A 16,960-nucleotide genomic window follows, 5' to 3' on the forward strand; every position below is an offset into this window, starting at 1 on the left:
ACCCAGAAATGGATGGCAAGAAAGCGCTGCAGAGTTCTGAAGTGGCCAGCAATGAGTCCAGATCTGAATCCCATTGAACACCTGTGGAGAGATCTTAAAATTACTGTTGGGAAAAGGCGCCCTTCCAATAAGAGAGACCTGGAACAGTTTGCAAAGGAAGAGTGGTCCAAAATTCTGGGTGAGAGGTGTAAGAAGCTTATTGATGGTTATAGGAAGCAACTGATTTCAGTTATTTTTTCCAAAGGGTGTGCAACCAAATATTAAGTTAAGGGTGCCAATAATTTTGTCCGGCCCATTTTTGGAGTTTTGTTTGACATTATGTCCAATTTGCTTTTTTTCCTCCCTTTTTTGTTGTGTTCCAATACATACAAAGGGAATAAACCTGTGTATAGCAAAACATGTGTTCCTGCAATACTTTTCTGTGAGAAATACTTGATTTTCTGGAAAAATTTCTGGGGTGCCAACAATTTCGAGCATGACTGTATGTACTGTGTGTACATGGTATGTAAGCGTCTCTGAGCTCTGTTTTAGTTTTTGTACATTTCGCGATTTGTTTTCCCGGAATTAGATGTGTTGCCTGAGAGCTCAGGGGAAGGAAGCCCAGTGATGCAATGGTTAGGAGGAGTGCCTGGGAAAGCAGCAGCAGCAGCTGGTATAGCAGAAGGAGGGCAGACTGAGGCTGAGCGTGGAAGCTAGGTAGGAGGGTCTCACCTTGGTCTCTTAATGGAAAAAACGGCACCCCTTGCAACCCTAATCTGCCCTTCACTCCTTCTATTGCTCATTTATCATGCAAGTAAGTGAACATGTTTTTGTGGTCTTGTTTTCAATTCCTAAATGATTAATACAATTTTAAAAAAAAGATGATACCTAAGAAAATGCCTTTTGTTCATTAAGTTTCAACATGCTGAGATTGTGGGTTTCTGAATGCAATTTTGCAACCTGTGTAAAATTCCATGTCAGGATTGATATATATTTTAGATAATAAATGAATCATATTTTAAACCTATTTGAGATAATATATATAATTGTCAATATAATTTAACATCATTTAATGGATTATATTTTATGTTTTATTTAATAGATTAAACTACCTCAAAAAAGTTTTGTAAAGCAGAACAGAACAGAGTAGAATAGAATAACAGAGTTGGTTCTAGTCCCACCCCCTGCTCAGGCAGGAAACCCTATACCATTTCAGACAAATGGCTGTCCAGTCTCTTCTTAAAAATTTCCAGTTTTGGAGCATTCACCACTTCTGGAGGCATGTTGTTCCACTGATTAATTCTTCTAACTGTCAGGAAGTTTCTCCTTAGTTCTAGGTTGCTTCTCTCCTTGGTTAGTTTCCATCCGTTGCTTCTTGTCCTGCTTTCAGGTGCTTTGGGAGAATAGGTTGACTCCCTCTTCTTTGTGGCAGCCCCTGAGATATTGGAACACTGCTGTCATGTCACCCGTAGCCTTTCTTTTCAAAGCCTATGATGGGAAAAGGCCAGAAATTATTGCAAACTGATAGAAACACCCTGGGTTCTCAGATGCTTGAACTATGTAAATGATATCCAAGGAATATCATAGATACTCCTATTTCCAAGTTAGGTTGGGCTAAGTTGTGTACATGAGGGAGAAGAAGCTCAGTAAGATAATTGGTAGGTAGAAGATCTGCACAAGGAATGCAACTAACGGACCTAAAAATAATATATGAAAATTATATATTTCTTTTATTTATTTTACAAATGATTGAAAAAAGCATAACTTATCTAATCCTTGTAGTGTATGGGAAATATTAGATTCATATCAGCTATTGATTGATTGATTGATTGACTGACTGATTGATTGACTGAATTTTTACCTTAATGGGTAAATCTAAGCTGGCTATTTCATTATCTAGATGCAATGGATGTGTTCACGGTACGTCCGTTCGACAATATTTCTCTGCCCTGCCATTTCTCCTTTGTGGATAGCACAGAAGGTTTATCCTTCACCTGGGAGAGGGAAGATATCAAGGAGGAACACGAAGTAGAAGATGATGATTTTTACAAATATTTTGTCGGACTCCATGATTTTTATCAGTTTTATCCGAAGGTGATATACAGCTTTAGCGACAACATGGAACAAGTGGAAGAGCGGAATTCCCTCTATGAAGGCAGGGTCTGGGTGGATGAGGAGGAGATTCCCGAGGGCAGCCTGACCCTCATGCTGGACCAGGTTCAGTTTTCTGACGAGGCCATGTACATATGCAAGGCCACTAATTCACGGGGCAGAGGGCTAAAAAAAATGAAGCTTCTTGTGGAAGGTAAGAATGCTTGTCTATTTTCTGGCATTGCCTCCAGTTGAAAATACCTAATACTTCTATTTGTACACCAAGGAGTACCACACTCTGCGAATTACCTTCTATAAATTGCTGAAGCTTCTTTTCTTCTGCTATGAATCTTATCTGTTTATTCTACAGCAAGCCTGACTTCCGTAGAAGAAGGCACTTTTCAAAGCAAATATGTTTCCTCTCCCCAGTTTTTTAAATCTTCCTTAGAAAACAAATCAAATCACAGATACAGAGTGAGGGATAGATGACTTAGCAATAGATAGTAAAATATGCAATAAAACAATAACAGAGAATAAAAGATAGTAAATAACATTTAAAAATATCACAAGAAACCTATTTTTAAAAAGACTAAGAACAAATTAAGACTCCAGCAATTTTTGTATATACTGCAAAATTGTTGCAACTCAAAAATCCTTGGTTAACAATCTTTCAACAATCTTTCAACAATCAAAATTGAGTCAGGGTAAGTGATTTTTCAGGAGCAATTTTACAACATTGGACTCCTCATTTAAGTGAGACCTTTCATCTTAAGGTCTCTTAAAAGGTCACTGACATTAGTGCATCCTACTTCCAAGGGGCGAGAAATACCAAGGTTCCACTGTTAACCTGGCCTTAGATAGTTTTTGGAAATGACTTGCTTTGTAACTTTGTTTCTATAAATAGCTTTTTTAAAACAGATGCACAGAGACTGAGTTTGATAACATTAAAAGCATTAACATTTCAAGAGGACTATTTTCACTAACATAAGTGAATCCAGAATGCCATAGAAGTTGCTGATATGTCAAGTAAAATCTTTTTCTGAATATATATTTTACCCTTCAGCAACTTCAGCTGAAACAGCAACAGAAGAATAAACTGGAGTGGTTAAGTAGTTTGCTTAATTAGGAGAACTTAAATTGCATTTCTAAGCAAATCAGATGTAGCAAATCCTTACATAGTTAATCATGACTACTGACTAACAGATTATCCTGTAAAGATATTTTAAAAGGGTGAAAACCATTTCCAAGTTGAAACATTATTTGATCAACAAGAACCCTGTTTTTTAGTAAATATAGAGGAATGAAATTTCAACTGACCTTTCAAAAATGAACATTTTATTTCTAAGCATACACCACATACTGAGCCTAGCTGCATTATTCCCACATTCTGCTAAATCGTATTATGAGGATAAACAGAGGAATACATTTTACATTATTACTTAAGGCAGAGCAACAAGTAAGAGAGGAACAGATTAAATAACCAGCAATAAATTGGGAATAGCTCTCAGAATGATAATCCACAAAAGTATAACAAGGCAATAAATAGGCATATTTCTGAGAGTCAGAGGTGAACTTGAAACTAAGTAACAGGAGAACAAGGGACATGACTATAAATGCAGAACAGAAGTATTTATATAAGTAAGGGAGAAGTTTTGAAGATTAATTTTCTGGAAAGAATGTGTTCCTTCTCACACCCACAATTCATGCCCTACCAATTTTTCTTTTTTCTTCTTCTTAAGAAATCAAGAAATGGCAAGTCACAGCTTGAATGAAATGAATCTTACTAATACTGAGCAAAATATCCTACAGCAGATTTTCAGAAGTTCTAATCCAGCATTTCCCACCTCATGTTTTCTATATATCTAGGACTTTAGCTCTTCTAGTTCTACAACCTGGATGTCCAATGCCTCTACTGAGGAGATAACTACTGGAAATAAAGAATGCAAGCTCTGGAAATATTGCTGTATGACATGTTTGAGAAATCTCAGAGCAATTGTTACAAAGCTGTAATTAGATTATTACTAATTGTTCTGTTTTTCCACCCCTCACAATTAGATGCTGAAGAGCCGCAGGTGCAGTTCAGCACAGTCGATGATACACTTGTAGCCAAGTGCATCTCAGCAGGCTGGTACCATATGCCAAAGGTAACCTGGCGTAACCGCAAGGAAGAGGATCTATCTGGCTATTCCAAGACAGAGATTCTGGAAGAGAAACGGGATGGGTCCCACCGAGTGGTATCTACATTACATTACCCTGTATTGCTCCATGAAATCTACACTTGTCACATTGAGGAGAGTGATGTGCTCAACAGACCTGTTAGGTCCATCCACAAAGTTCCAAGTTAGTGATCTCCAGTTGAAAACCTCTATTGGGTGTTGAAATAAGAAATCTGTTGTTACGCAAAGTCATGAGGACAAATTAATTATCAGTAAAATTGGCAGTCTTAAAGAACAGGTGATTAGAATGTCAAAAGTGTTTTATTCTCTCTCACAAAGAGTGGAGAGAATGTGGGGCCCAATAATTTTTTTTAGGCATATCTCCATCTTCCCTTACTTTTTGCAAAAAAGACAAAAAGTTAATTTCTGGTATAGCAATCAATAGTGTACTTAATAATTCAGTATACAGTACTTCGTTCAAAGTATTACTGATGCAACTACCCAAGCTGAATCTCATAAACCTCTCTGAGAAAATAAAATGGTTCCTGGCAAGTTAGTTATTTAGAAGTAATTTCTATGATAGTGAAAGAGCATTAGGCCATCTTCTGTGAAGATTTGTGTTGATATAAAATTATGTAATTACGGTACTTATCCTGAAATTTTGGATGGAGTATGAAGCTGTGAATGTCCCTACAGCAAAATGGGAATGATTTCTTCTCTTCAGGGCCAAATTCTTAGAAGACTTATTTGCTAGTGAGCCAACATATCAATTGTAAATGGTGTTATTATTTATCTATCTGGCACTTTTTTTTCTTTAACTTTCTCTTCACAGATCATTGTTCTACTAGTGATTTGCAGGGTCTTCTAGTGCATCCACCATTGTAGAAAAATAGCAGTACTATTCGGTTCCACATTAGTGATTTGTAGCATCTCACAGCATTGTTCAATCACTGCTGTGGAAAAATAATCTTCCTTATTGATAAGTTGCCACAGCAAAGACAGCTGGTGACACTGAAAATGCTATAATGCTGCAAACAGTGAATGGTAGGCTTTTTATCATTTCAGTGAGTTGGATGATGTGAGGAATACTCTATGCAGTGGACAAGGGCGGGTGGGAGGGGAGCTCTTTGTTGTGCTTTCATCCAGTCCATGCAGCATCACAAAACCATGATGGGATATTTCTATTCTGTCCTCAGTGATGAATCTCATTCTGCCTCAACAATGAGGATAACAACATGTCAAACTCGCGACATCACGTGACGTCGTGCAACATATCGGGATGGTTTTGCCATTGCTGGTAATGGGGTGGGCATGGCTTCCAGACGACGTGTCTGGCCCGCGGGCCAGCACTTTGACACAATCAAAGGATCCTCTTGGTTTCACCTGCCTGAAGAAACAATACTATGTGAGGAAGAGATACGTTTTTATAGATGGTAGAACAGCCATCAAAATATGGCTCTGAGATAGCTGATCAGTGCGTGTTGGGCAGTCGTTCTGCCTGGTCTAGCAAATAGTGCTCTCCTGTTTTATTGGGTGGACCCAACTAACTCATCTGCAGGAATGGGTGGTCTACATTTAAAGAGCCTTGGTGGAGCAGTGGGCTAATGCCTCCTTAAGCAACACCAGCTGCCTGCAATTAGTGCAGGTTCGCATCCCACCAGGCTCAAGGTTGACTCAGCCTTCCATCCTTCTGAGGTAGGTAAAATGAGGACCCAGATTGTTGGGGGCAATTAAGCTGACTTTGTAATAATGCCGCTTGGGGTGTGTGTGTGAAAGCCCTAATAAGCAGGCATATAACATAGAATGAAGGCTACTGCTAAGCTTGTAAGCCGCCCTGAGTCTTCGGAGAAGGGCGGGATATAAATGGAATTAAAATAAATAAAATAAATAAAATAAATACATGGGAGTGTTCATTCTACCAGGTAGGCAGGAAACTGTCGGCTTTGTCAGGCAGAACACAACATCATCCCCTGCAGTATAGTTGCCCATCCAGCCCTGGCACATCAGGCAGTCCTGCAGCTGATGGGGGGGGCAGTAGTAAAGGGCCTCTAGTTGGAAAACAGGCAATCTTCCAGAAGACTGATGGACATGTTCCAAAAAAAGGGTTAAACTATTTATCCCCTCTGCCTTTTCCTCTCTCTCTCTCTCCCCCCTCCCCCCCTCCCTCTCTCTTTGAACTGGCAGGAAAGATGGGTCCATGTTTAAAAACGGCATTTCCCACTTTTGCTCCCCTCCCCCAATAAATGAAGGGGTTTAAATAATCAGGGACAGCAGCCTTCAAAACAGCCTTCCCTACTTCTCTTGCCAGCTTGAAAAAGAGATAGCAGGTAGGGGAGAAAAGTGTCAATCACTTTCTTGAAAAATGCGTGACACGTTCCTGGTTTCTCCTGTCATGCAAGCCCAAGAAGTCCTGGAAAGCTATGCCTGCAATAGCCTCAAGTGGCCAACAGGTGCTGGGCCGATTGCAATCACTAGCCATGCGTTACCTAGGCAGATAGGTAGATATTGAAGTTGTTAAAACAGGCACTCTTGTTCTAGGAGAAAACTAAAAGCACAACTTTTGCATGAGAACCTCTAAATATATCTTTAGGCTGCTGCTGCAGTGGGCTAGAGTTCCCAAGGCAACCTCATGAGAATGTGCCCTTTAACACAGATTAGTGAGGTAGTTTCATACTGTGATTAGTGGACCATGAGGAAGAGCCCAGAATCTGATGGGCAAGTTGTTCTTGCCAATGATCTGAATGATAACTAGTAAAGAGCCTTTGAAATTAGGGTGAGTGGCTGCATGAAACTACATCAAAAGTCTTACGATGTTAAACGTAGCACATTCCTATGATAGAGGTGAAACGTTTTCAGGAAATTTAACTTTTTCCAGTTAATTCAAAGTGTAGCATAAGCACATCAGAAATCAGGGGAAATATTTTACATAGGAAACTATGAAAAACACCTCAGCCCATGTAAAATGGATGCATTAGTTGAGATTTCAAAATGTTGGTATCTGACTATAACTAGCAATGAAGTTGCTAGAGAACCAGACAGAAAATATTAGCAACAAAAGGTATACGTGTAGATATAGACATAGGTATAGATATAGAAGATACAGATACAGGGAGTCCTCAACTTACAACTATTCATTTAATGACTATTCAAAGTTGCAACGGCACTGAAAAAAGTGACTTATGACCATACTTATAACCATTGGAGCATCCCCAAGGTCTCGTGATGAAAATTCAGATACTTGGCAACTGGCATGTATTTATAACAGTGCAAGTAATTTACTTAATAACTGTAACAAGAGAGGTCCTAAAATGGGGCCAAATTCACTTAACAACTGTCTTGCTTAGCAATAAAAATTTTGGGTTTAATTATGATCGTTAAGTCAAGGACTATCTGAATAGGTATGTATAGACGTATAGATATGTAGGGGCAAATGTCTATGGAGATTCTCAGTCACCCAGGTCATGGTTGTCTCAAAGGTTCTGAGTCAGAACTGATGAAGCTTCCTGGATGGGAAGTGAAATGTCTTCTTCCTCAGAGGAAAATCATAGTCTAGTTGCCTTTTGAAAAAACACCTTTGAGATATGTAGGAGTATTTTTTTAACAAATGTGCTGGTTGTTTGTATGGCTGAGTTTGTTTTAACTTTTTAACTTTTCTTTTTTTTCAGAGAGGAAATATCATAATATGTACAATCACTACTAGAAAATCAACATCCAGCTGATGCAGTGAGGGAAGATAAGCACTCAGTTTTTCATCATGTCAGCTCTGTACAATGCCTGCAACAGCAGAAGGAAGAGGAGAAATATTGAAAATGAGACAATAAATTTTGCATATTGAGAGGAAGGATTGTTTATATTATTCTGTTAGAATGTTTGAATTAAATTGAATTGAATTAAAAACTGCCAAAATAATCCAAATGGACAGCCAAGACTGGATTGAGTTTTTTTCTACTTACAGGGGTGATTTGGTAAGGGGTGATTTAGCTCAGTGGTCCCCATCCTTTATCAGTTGGCAGACTGGAGGGAAAGGGAAGGGGAAGCATTTTACGCGCAAGCACATGCAAATGGCATGGCACTAGAGCCCCCATGACAATCGCTAGCCCTGCCCCGGTTTTGCCATGTGGATGCTAGCACAGAGCCCCATTTCAGCCACACAGCCCCATTTTCACCACGTGGAGCCCTATTTAGGCTATGCGGAACCCTGTTTAGGCCACGGGGTGCCTCGTTTAGGCCACATGGCTATGGTGCTACCACAAGTGGGGATAAGTGCCTCACACATATGCACGCACTGGCCACCCTGTCCCGCAGCCTGGTGGCCAGCAGGCCACAGCCCGGTAGTGGGCTGTGGCCTACAGGTTGGGGACTCCTGATTTAGCTGATCAAGCCCATCTGCTGGGCTAAAGCATCCCCAACAGATGTCATTCTCTGCTAGAAGACATCTGGCCAGGGGGAGCCCACCTAGCCTCTATTGTAAAGAAATTATTTAATTGCTATTAAGAAACTTAAAAAGTAATAAAAACAATAGCAATCATACATAAGCATAGGTCTGCAACAATTAGTTTTCCAGTGATTTTGGTAAGATCTCATTGAATTGTGTCTTTTGTTTCAGAAGCGGAGAAAAATATTTACAGGATTGGATTGCTAGCTTTACACCCAGCCTTCCTCTTTTCTGATTCCAGTTTAGGAACAGCAATGGGGCACTTAATCTGTCTTCCTGTAATTAAAATCTTTCATTACATTTCTGGGTTCTGTAAGAATAGACAACAGGTCTTTGATTTTCTTGTGTCATATCCTTTTTCAGATATTTCAAGGGAGTTATCATATCCTCTTCAATTCTCTTCTGAAGACTAAACATTCCCAAATCCTCCCATTTGTCTTCATTTCTAGCTGCCTGATCATCCCCACCCCATTTTTTGAACTTGTCCCAGTTCAGCTGAATCCTTCTTAAAATGTAACACTCACTTGCTGAGATGGGCTCCGGCAGGAGTCCAAAAGCTCAGAAGACGAAATCTCCGGTCCTGGTGACCGATCCGGATAGGATCCTGCAACATTATCCTGGGATACATATATTCACTTTCATTTGTGAGAAAATAATAAAGCATCTATAATAAGGAAAGCAACCAGTAAATGTCCTCCTGGCAAAAGGTACAGTTTTCCCCCTGTCCAGTGGCGTCCAATTCTAGGGGTAATGCTCATCTCTGTTTCTTAGCTGAGGGAGCCAGCATTGCCCAAAGATATTTTCTGTGGTCATATGGAAGCATGACTATACGGCGAGGCACACAGAATGCTGTTACCTTCTCACTAAAGTGATACCTATTTATCTACTCGCATTTGCATGCTTCTGAACTGCTATGTTGGCAGGAGCTGGGGCAATAACAGGAGGTCACCCTGTCACATGGTGATTGGATGTTGAACTGCCAACCTTTTTGTCAACAAGCCCAGCATCTTAACCACTAGGCCACCACGTCCCCTTCAAAAGGTCCTCAATGACATTATAACAAAATAAACATAGCCTGAGCCTAACTATATATAAATTACTTCAGATACAATACTGCAATTTATAATGATAATGGCCCTCCAGGGTGGCTTTGCCTTTGCTGTCTGAAACACCTGTCCTGCAGAGGCCAATTTGAAGTTGAGAGGCAAAGCACTGATGATGATGGAGACAGGCTAAATTCTGCGGTTAAACCAGGGTTTCTCGACCTCAGCAACTTTAAGATGTTCAGCTCTTAGAATTCCTCTGCAGCCACACATCTTAAAACTGCTGGGGCTGAGAAACTCTATGTTAAACAATCCCCCTCCCCACCTCCCAAGCAGGTAGGGGAAGCAAGAGCCTTTCCAGAGAGAAGAAGGCTCTGAAGGCACACAAGACTGTTAGTAGAAGAGGACCCTATTTTTGAATACTTCCCTGCACCTACGCAATCTGTTTCCCACTTCTGGTGAACAAAAGCAGCAAGTGGTGGGAGGCTAAACCCTGTGCTCTATCACAGGTAGAAATTTTGAGTGAAGCCGGTTGCCTCGTTACAATTCTGAAATCTGTTTTCACAATCTGTCTAATAAGTTGGTGGTGATTTCATAACTGCTCATTATGTAGTAACCACTCAAATATAGTTAGCTGTATATAGGAAAAGATATTTGTCTTAGTTTGCCCCCACACCGCCATAATGGAATGAGAATCACTTTCCCATCTCAAGCCTCGAAGAGTACAATATACTGAACTCAACTTGTTGGGGTTAATTACATGGTTATTATTGGACAGGGGAGAAAAGGAAGGTTTATCCATGATCAGGCAGTAAAAGACACAGCCGTGACTTTGCCCATTTCCTCAGCAATGGTAATGTTTGTGTATAGCAGCTGGCAATGTGGGTGATGTGACATCTCCTTTCCCTTATGGAGCCAGGCGTCTGCTTTCTGCCCCCAACCCAGGGATAGGCAGCGCGGTGGCAGCTGCTCCCATGAGTAGGCCACAGACCATAAGTGGCCCCCAGGCAACCAATAAGGGAACAGCAGTTAGGATGGCAAAGCTGCTTTGTGGCTACTTCTGCCTTTTCTCTGTTTCTGCTGCCTCCTGAGTTTTGAACGATCCACCATCTCAGTTGAATGCAAGCTTTGATATTGTTGTCCTGCCTCAAACAGCAAAAGGTCTCTTGGATAGTGCTGTACATAAATAATTCTTTGAAAGAAGATTCTTACTCTGCTAAACAAAATATCTAGTGACCATTTCCTAATGTCCTTTTGAAAAGTAAAATCATAATGCTGGTAGCATAAGGCAGGGCTTTTCAACCTTTTCACCCATTGTACCACTTTTAGGATTTGGCAACATCCGAGTACCACCAGTCGCCTAGCAAGGTGTCAAAAAAAGGAAAAAAAGTGATGAAGTACAGGTGGTCCTCGACTTACAACAGTTTGTTTAATGACTGTTCGAAGTTACAATAGCACTGCCCACCCGCCCGACAGTGCTCTTCCTCCTGTTCGAGGTTTTCATTGTTGTGAGCATTTCTGTTGAGGATTGGCAGCGGGGGTGGGGTGGGGTGGGTGTTTGGTTTTTATTCCCCCCATCTGCTGGGTGGTTGCAGCAGGTTTTGATCCCTTCACATGACCCTGGGACACTGTGACTGTCATAAATATGAATCAGTTGCCAAGCATCTGAATGTAAATCACAAGACCCTGGAGATGCTGCAACATTCCAGCTGATCGGCGCTCAGCAGAAGCATCAGGATCAGTGCGGAGCTCCAGCTGGAGCCTGGCGCTGATCCTGGCGCTTCCACTGAGCCCTGACAGCCCTGAAGAAGCGCTGATCCTGGCGTTTCCGTTGAGCCCTGACAGCCCTGCAGCTCCAGCCATCTCTCGCTCAGGCTTGTGCGGTGCTGCCACTGGTTCAGCTCATTCCCCTCCCCCGCTACCACTTTTCTAGGATGGTTGCGTACCACCTGCCAGGTGCCAATGTACCACAGGTGGTACCCCGTACCACTGGTTGAAAATCCCTGGCATAAGGAGGCAAACTGGTTAATCAAAATTATTTCTACCGGGGTTTAGGCCAGATTTAGAGAAATAGATTGCCTTGGGAAGCACCTAATCTTGGAACTGAATAAATAGGTTGGAAGGGACCTTAGGCTTATATCTGGTCTGATCCTCGTCCAGTACAAAATATCCTGTATTACACCATCCTTGCCAAATTGCTAACTACCCTTTCAGTGTCAGAAAGTTCACCAGCTTCCAAGGAGTCTATTCCATTGCTGAACTGCTCTAACTATTAGGATTTTTTTCTTGATGCTCAGGCAAAATCAGTTTCTTCATAATTTAGACCGGTTGTTTCTTGTCTTGTCTTCTGAAACAAAACTCAACAATTCTTCTGTCTTCTGAATAACAACCTTCAGATACCTGAAAATAACAATTATGTCTCCTCACAGTCTCCCCCCCCCCTTTTTCTTCCTGTGTAAGCATGCAGGGGTGGTAATTGGCCCAAATTCTTTGTAGTACTTGCATCTGTTCTTTGTTCTTAAGGCTTTACAGGAGGGGGGTTAGAGATAACAAATGATATTTAGGTAGCTCTGCTGTGGAGGACCTTGCTCTGCCCGCCATAAAGTAGCCTCTACCCCTTGACTCATCTTATTGATTTTTGTCCCCACCTCCACACCCACATGTGCATATGTTCTCCTCCTATTTCATCAGCCCCCTAACAACCCTGTGACATAGGGAGAGATGGCCATGTTCACAAGAAATGACAAACCACACTACAACCATATTGGAGTCTACAATATTATGTACCCCAAATTTATGTAACCCTAGCAGTGTGTTGAGAAAACTCAGAAGATTGGAGTAAATTACAGATAACCATGGTGAACAAACTCAGACACTAACCAGATCAAACTCACCCAGAGAGTTTCCACTACTTAGGGTGGGCTAGAATCTATTCTCCCAGTCCCCACTATTATTATTATTGTTGTTGTTACAATTTATATTCTGTCTTTGCTCTAGGAGCTGACAGAGGCACACCTGGCATTGCCTCACCTACAACCCTCTGAGGTAGAATGGACTGACCCAACACTTACAGCAAGTCCCCGGGAGACGGGTAGTTAAGAAATATGAAATATAAATATAAATAAAAAAGAAAATTTATATGGTTTGCTAAGGGCTGAAACGTGGCTCTCCCTAGCCAAGAGACCAACATCTCAAATCACTACCACCCTCAGAACTCTACGGTGCTGAATTCCGCAATTATTACCTGCTTACCTGGAAGCAAAAGTGGGACAACTACAGGTATAAATTTTGCTGTTAAAAACGAACCCTATGGAAAGCACTGCTTACGAAAGGTAAAGAAGCAGGAGTGTTGGACATGATTGAACTAACGCACTTGGGAGCTTCTCTGTGAAAAAGGCACGGGATTTATCTATTTTTATTATTATTATTATTATTATTATTATTATTATTATTATTATTATTATTATTATTATTATTATTATTATTATTATTATTATTATTATTTAATTATTATTATTATTATTTCTGCCCAACCGAAGGTGGCAAACCTCGGGCACGGCGGGGCGGGGAGGTCCGGGTGAAGGGCGAGTTCCGCTCCCGCGCTAGAGTCACCCATTCGGTGGCTGAGGGTCGCCGGCAGCAGGGAAGCGGCGCACGAAGCGGCGGCGGCAGAAGCAGCTCACTTCCTGGGCACTCTGGAGTTCGACCTGTGCATCCTCCGCGTTCCGCCAAGGAAGGCAGGAAGGCGGGCAGCGCTTCACCTGGCCGGCTCTCTTCCTTCCTTTCTAGACGGGTCGAGGACTCCTCCGCACGTGCAGTCCCCGCTTGGATGCGCAGCGGCCGAACCCCGAGATCGGCGCCCTCGGGGGGCCCCGTCTTTTTTTTTTTCCAAGTTGCGTCCAGGGAGCTCGGCGTTATCATTCCAGCGTCCGGAGAAGCCCGGCCTCGCTTCGCCGGCCAGACTAGAAGATCCACTGGCCACGCCTCGATCCAATACGGAGGGCCCTCTGAAATGAGCCAGGTGGCAAGGAAGGGCGTGGGAAGCCCCAGGCGCGGCGAGCGGCCGGCCGCGGCTGGAAGGCAGCGAGGCAGCGAATAAACAGAGGGCGCCAGGCCCCGGGCTCGCCCAACTCGCCTCGGTCGGTCTCCTTTCGGCCGAGATGAGCGGCTGGGCAGGGCTGGCCGGGCTCCTCCTGGCCGTGGCCGGAGCTCCGAAACAACTGCCGCAGCCGCCCCGGGCGCCGCCGAGTAGCCTTCGCCCGGCCGCCGCAGAACACGCCGCTCCGTTCGACCACGTCTTGAACGGGACGGTCAACCGAGGCGCGGAGCGGCTCTACTCCTTCAACTACACCAGTAAGGTGGGCCAGGTAAGGATGCCCTCGCCTGGTCTTCCGCAGTCCGGACGGGTGCTCCGGGGCAGGTGCGCAGGGCTTAGATCAGGGGTCTTCAAACTTGGCCCTTTTATGACTTGTGGACTTCAACTCCCAGAATTCCTCAGCCAGCAAAGCTGGCTGAGGAATTCTGGGAGTTGAAATCCACAAGTCATAAAAGGGCCAAGTTTGAAGACCCCTGGCTTAGATGATGGGAAAGGTAGGCTGGGGGCAAGGCCGAGCGATTCTGGACTGAAAACTGGTCGGGTTATTCATTTATTATCACTTTCAGGCCCCCTCCCCTTTTGGCACTTTCCTAGGAGCTAGCTATTTTTCTGAACTTGTTTTTTTTATGTGATTATTTCTGCAAATAAAACTCCCATTTAAACAAACTTCAGATTTCCCTGTTCTTTCTGAGTCATGCCAAATGCTTCGATTGCTTCCTTGAGATAATGTCAGACCTCATGTTATCATGGAATTACATAACAGTTAACCCCGCATTGGTAATTAGAGGTTATTATTACATCCATCACACTGTGTGTGTGTTTTTTTTTGGGGGGGTAGGAATAAGCAATGTGCAATAAAAGAAAAGATGTTAATAGATTAAATTAAAGAGATGCTCATTCATTCTCTGCTTGTGACCAAATCATCTAAATGTATTTATTTCATTTGGGCAGTGTTAGACTTCAGGGTTTACGTGTGTGTGTGTGTGTGTGTGTGTGTGTGTGTGTGTGTGTGTGTGTACCTGTTTGTGCATGTACACATATATGTATGTTTGTAAACATATGTAAACCCTGAAGTCTGCCCAAATGAAAGAAATATATATTTCATTTATATTCTTTAAGTATATTAAGTATATTTCTTTCACACCTATCACTTACTTTTGCATTCCAGTTCGTTCATTCTTGACTCTTTTTTACCACATACCCATAAAATAACCCATTTCCTTTGCATTCAATAGTTTCTTCTGATATAAGTTCTATATAAGAAAGAAGGCAAAATATACAGTATGTTTGCTTATTTTGATACACATTCAATCTTTACAATAATCTCCATATTACCCACTCTCTTTTTATCAGCAAGGAAAGTATACAACTACCTGGAAATGTGAAAAGAACAAATCCTTCTCTGAACTAAAAAAATAAAAATAACAAAGCAAAACATGTAAATATTTATCTTGCCAACCTTATAGGCAAGTTAATGTATGTATATGGACAAATTTAATATTTTTTCATTCTCTGTACGGTTATTCCAAATTGCTTGAATATTATTCAAAATTATTTTTGAAAATTGTTAAAAGTTATTGATTCAGTTTCCATAAACACTGGAGGCCACCCCACCAATTTCAAAACCTCTGGTTTTTTTCTGAGGGTGCAAGTAATGTAATGCCAAATCACATACATAGCAAGTATTTTATCTGTACGTGTTGCCATTCAACCTTTCTAGGTAAATTCTATTCTTTACATAGATTTTGAAAAGTGTTAAAAGTATCCTTATTTAATAACTTAATGGAACCATAAGCTTCCATTATGACCCTATGTTTTCTAGAAATACAACTCCAAAATGTGCAAAATGTGGTAAGGAATCTGATCTCCTTTTGTTCCTATAAAATAGTGGCAGAAATCAAATTTCTTGCTTCCTTCTGTATTTGAGATGGAGAGCAATTGTTCTAGAACAGGATTTTTAAATGCTAGGCTTCTTTTCTGAGACAGCTGATTCTGAGCAGAGGGCAGAAATTCTAAAGTGGATCATGAATCACATCATGCTTACTGGCTAAGATACCATCCCTTACACACAAGTGAATCCTTAATTTGAACAGACCAAGCAGGGTTATGGTGTTTCCATTATTCCCATGTCTCCATTAAAGCATTTGCATAAACTTTTGCTGTGAGCTATATGTAGGCTAATGGCAGCTTCTAAGCCCCACTCCCTCAGTGAAAAGGATAGCCTCCTGGAAGAAGATGAACTCTTTTGAATGAGATGCACTGACTGTCAGGCTACACCTGAGCAAAATGTCTATGGTGAAGTATGCTGCCTATACAGGTAGTCTTCGACTTTTGACCATATTTGAGCCCAAACTTTCAGTTGCTAAGTGAGATAGTTAAGTGAGTTTTGCCCCATTTTACAACCTTTCTTGCCACCGTTGTTAAGTGAATCATTGCAGTTAAGTTAGTAACATGTTTGTTAAGTGAATCTGACTTCCCCATTGACTTTGCATGTCAGAAGCTTGCAAAAGCTGATTACATGACCCCGGGACACTGTAACCGTCATAAATATGAGTCACCCGCCAAGCATATGAATTCTAATCACATGACCATAGGGATGCCACAACAGTCATAAGTGTGAAAAACAATCATACATCACTTTTTCCAGTGACTTGTAACTTCGAATGGTCACTAAGTGCACTGTTGTAAGTCAAGGACTACCTGTACTCACTGAGGAGCTATGTCTTTGGGGGAGTATCTTCCATCTCACATAGAACCATAGAATCATGGGGCTAGAAGGGATCTTGGAGGTCTTCTAGTCCAACCTCCTTCCCAAGGCAGGAGTCCTTCATTCCAGACAAATGGCTCTCCAATCTTGTCTTGAAAACTTTCAGTGACCAAACACTCACAACTGCAGAGGAAAGCTGTTCCATTGATCAATTGTTCTCATTTTCAGGAAATTTCTCATTAGTTCCAAATTAGATATCTCTTTAATGTGTTTCCACTAATTGTTTCTTGTCCTGCCTACTGGTGGTTTAGAGAACAGGTCTATCCCCTGTGACAGCCCCTCAAGTATCAGAAGACAGCTATCAGGTCACCCCTAATTCTTCTCTCCATTAAGCTAGCCATACTTAACTTTCCTTAACTGTTCATTATCTCATTTTTCAGGGTTTCCCAGGCA

The 16,960-nt window shown here is 41.7% G+C and overlaps 2 protein-coding genes across 6 annotated transcripts in view; both read left to right on the forward strand.

Annotated features, from left to right (window-relative positions):
- Window positions 1–565: 565 nt before the first annotated feature.
- LOC308661766 (V-set domain-containing T-cell activation inhibitor 1-like) lies at window positions 566–8,171 on the forward strand. 2 transcript variants are annotated; one of them, XM_081316941.1, is made up of 4 exons: window positions 566–793; window positions 1,880–2,284; window positions 4,126–4,410; window positions 7,892–8,171. In XM_081316941.1, exons 1-4 carry the CDS (start codon window positions 724–726, stop codon window positions 7,924–7,926), a joined length of 795 nt encoding a protein of 264 aa, XP_081173067.1. In that variant the 5' UTR covers window positions 566–723; the 3' UTR covers window positions 7,927–8,171. The 2 variants fall into 2 exon arrangements, with proteins under 2 accessions (XP_081173067.1, XP_081173068.1); XM_081316942.1 differs by having other exon boundaries at window positions 667–696.
- A 5,128-nt stretch (window positions 8,172–13,299) lies between these two features.
- Window positions 13,300–16,960, forward strand: part of SIDT1 (SID1 transmembrane family member 1) — a 70,627-nt gene continuing 66,966 nt past the window's right edge. For 2 of the 4 annotated variants that reach the window (XM_081318153.1, XM_081318152.1), the window contains exon 1: window positions 13,304–14,071. In XM_081318153.1, coding sequence (XP_081174279.1) covers window positions 13,865–14,071 — 207 coding nt within the window. In that variant the 5' untranslated portion in view covers window positions 13,304–13,864. Of the gene's footprint in view, window positions 14,072–16,960 lie in introns of all 4 variants that reach the window. The other 2 variants (XM_081318151.1, XM_081318150.1) reach the window with 2 other exon arrangements.

The sequence above is a fragment of the Vipera berus genome (assembly GCF_964194415.1).
Source record: "Vipera berus genome assembly, chromosome: 2".
Lineage (NCBI taxonomy): Eukaryota > Metazoa > Chordata > Lepidosauria > Squamata > Viperidae > Vipera > Vipera berus.

Bases quoted from the DNA above. Each gene is read 5' to 3' on its own strand.
- LOC308661766 (XM_081316941.1), top strand. From the start codon at position 724: ATGGAAAAAACGGCACCCCTTGCAACCCTAATCTGCCCTTCACTCCTT. The intron at 794-1,879 runs GTAAGTGAACAT...TTCATTATCTAG, and splicing joins ATTGCTCATTTATCATGCAA to ATGCAATGGATGTGTTCACG. The intron at 2,285-4,125 runs GTAAGAATGCTT...CCTCACAATTAG, and splicing joins AATGAAGCTTCTTGTGGAAG to ATGCTGAAGAGCCGCAGGTG.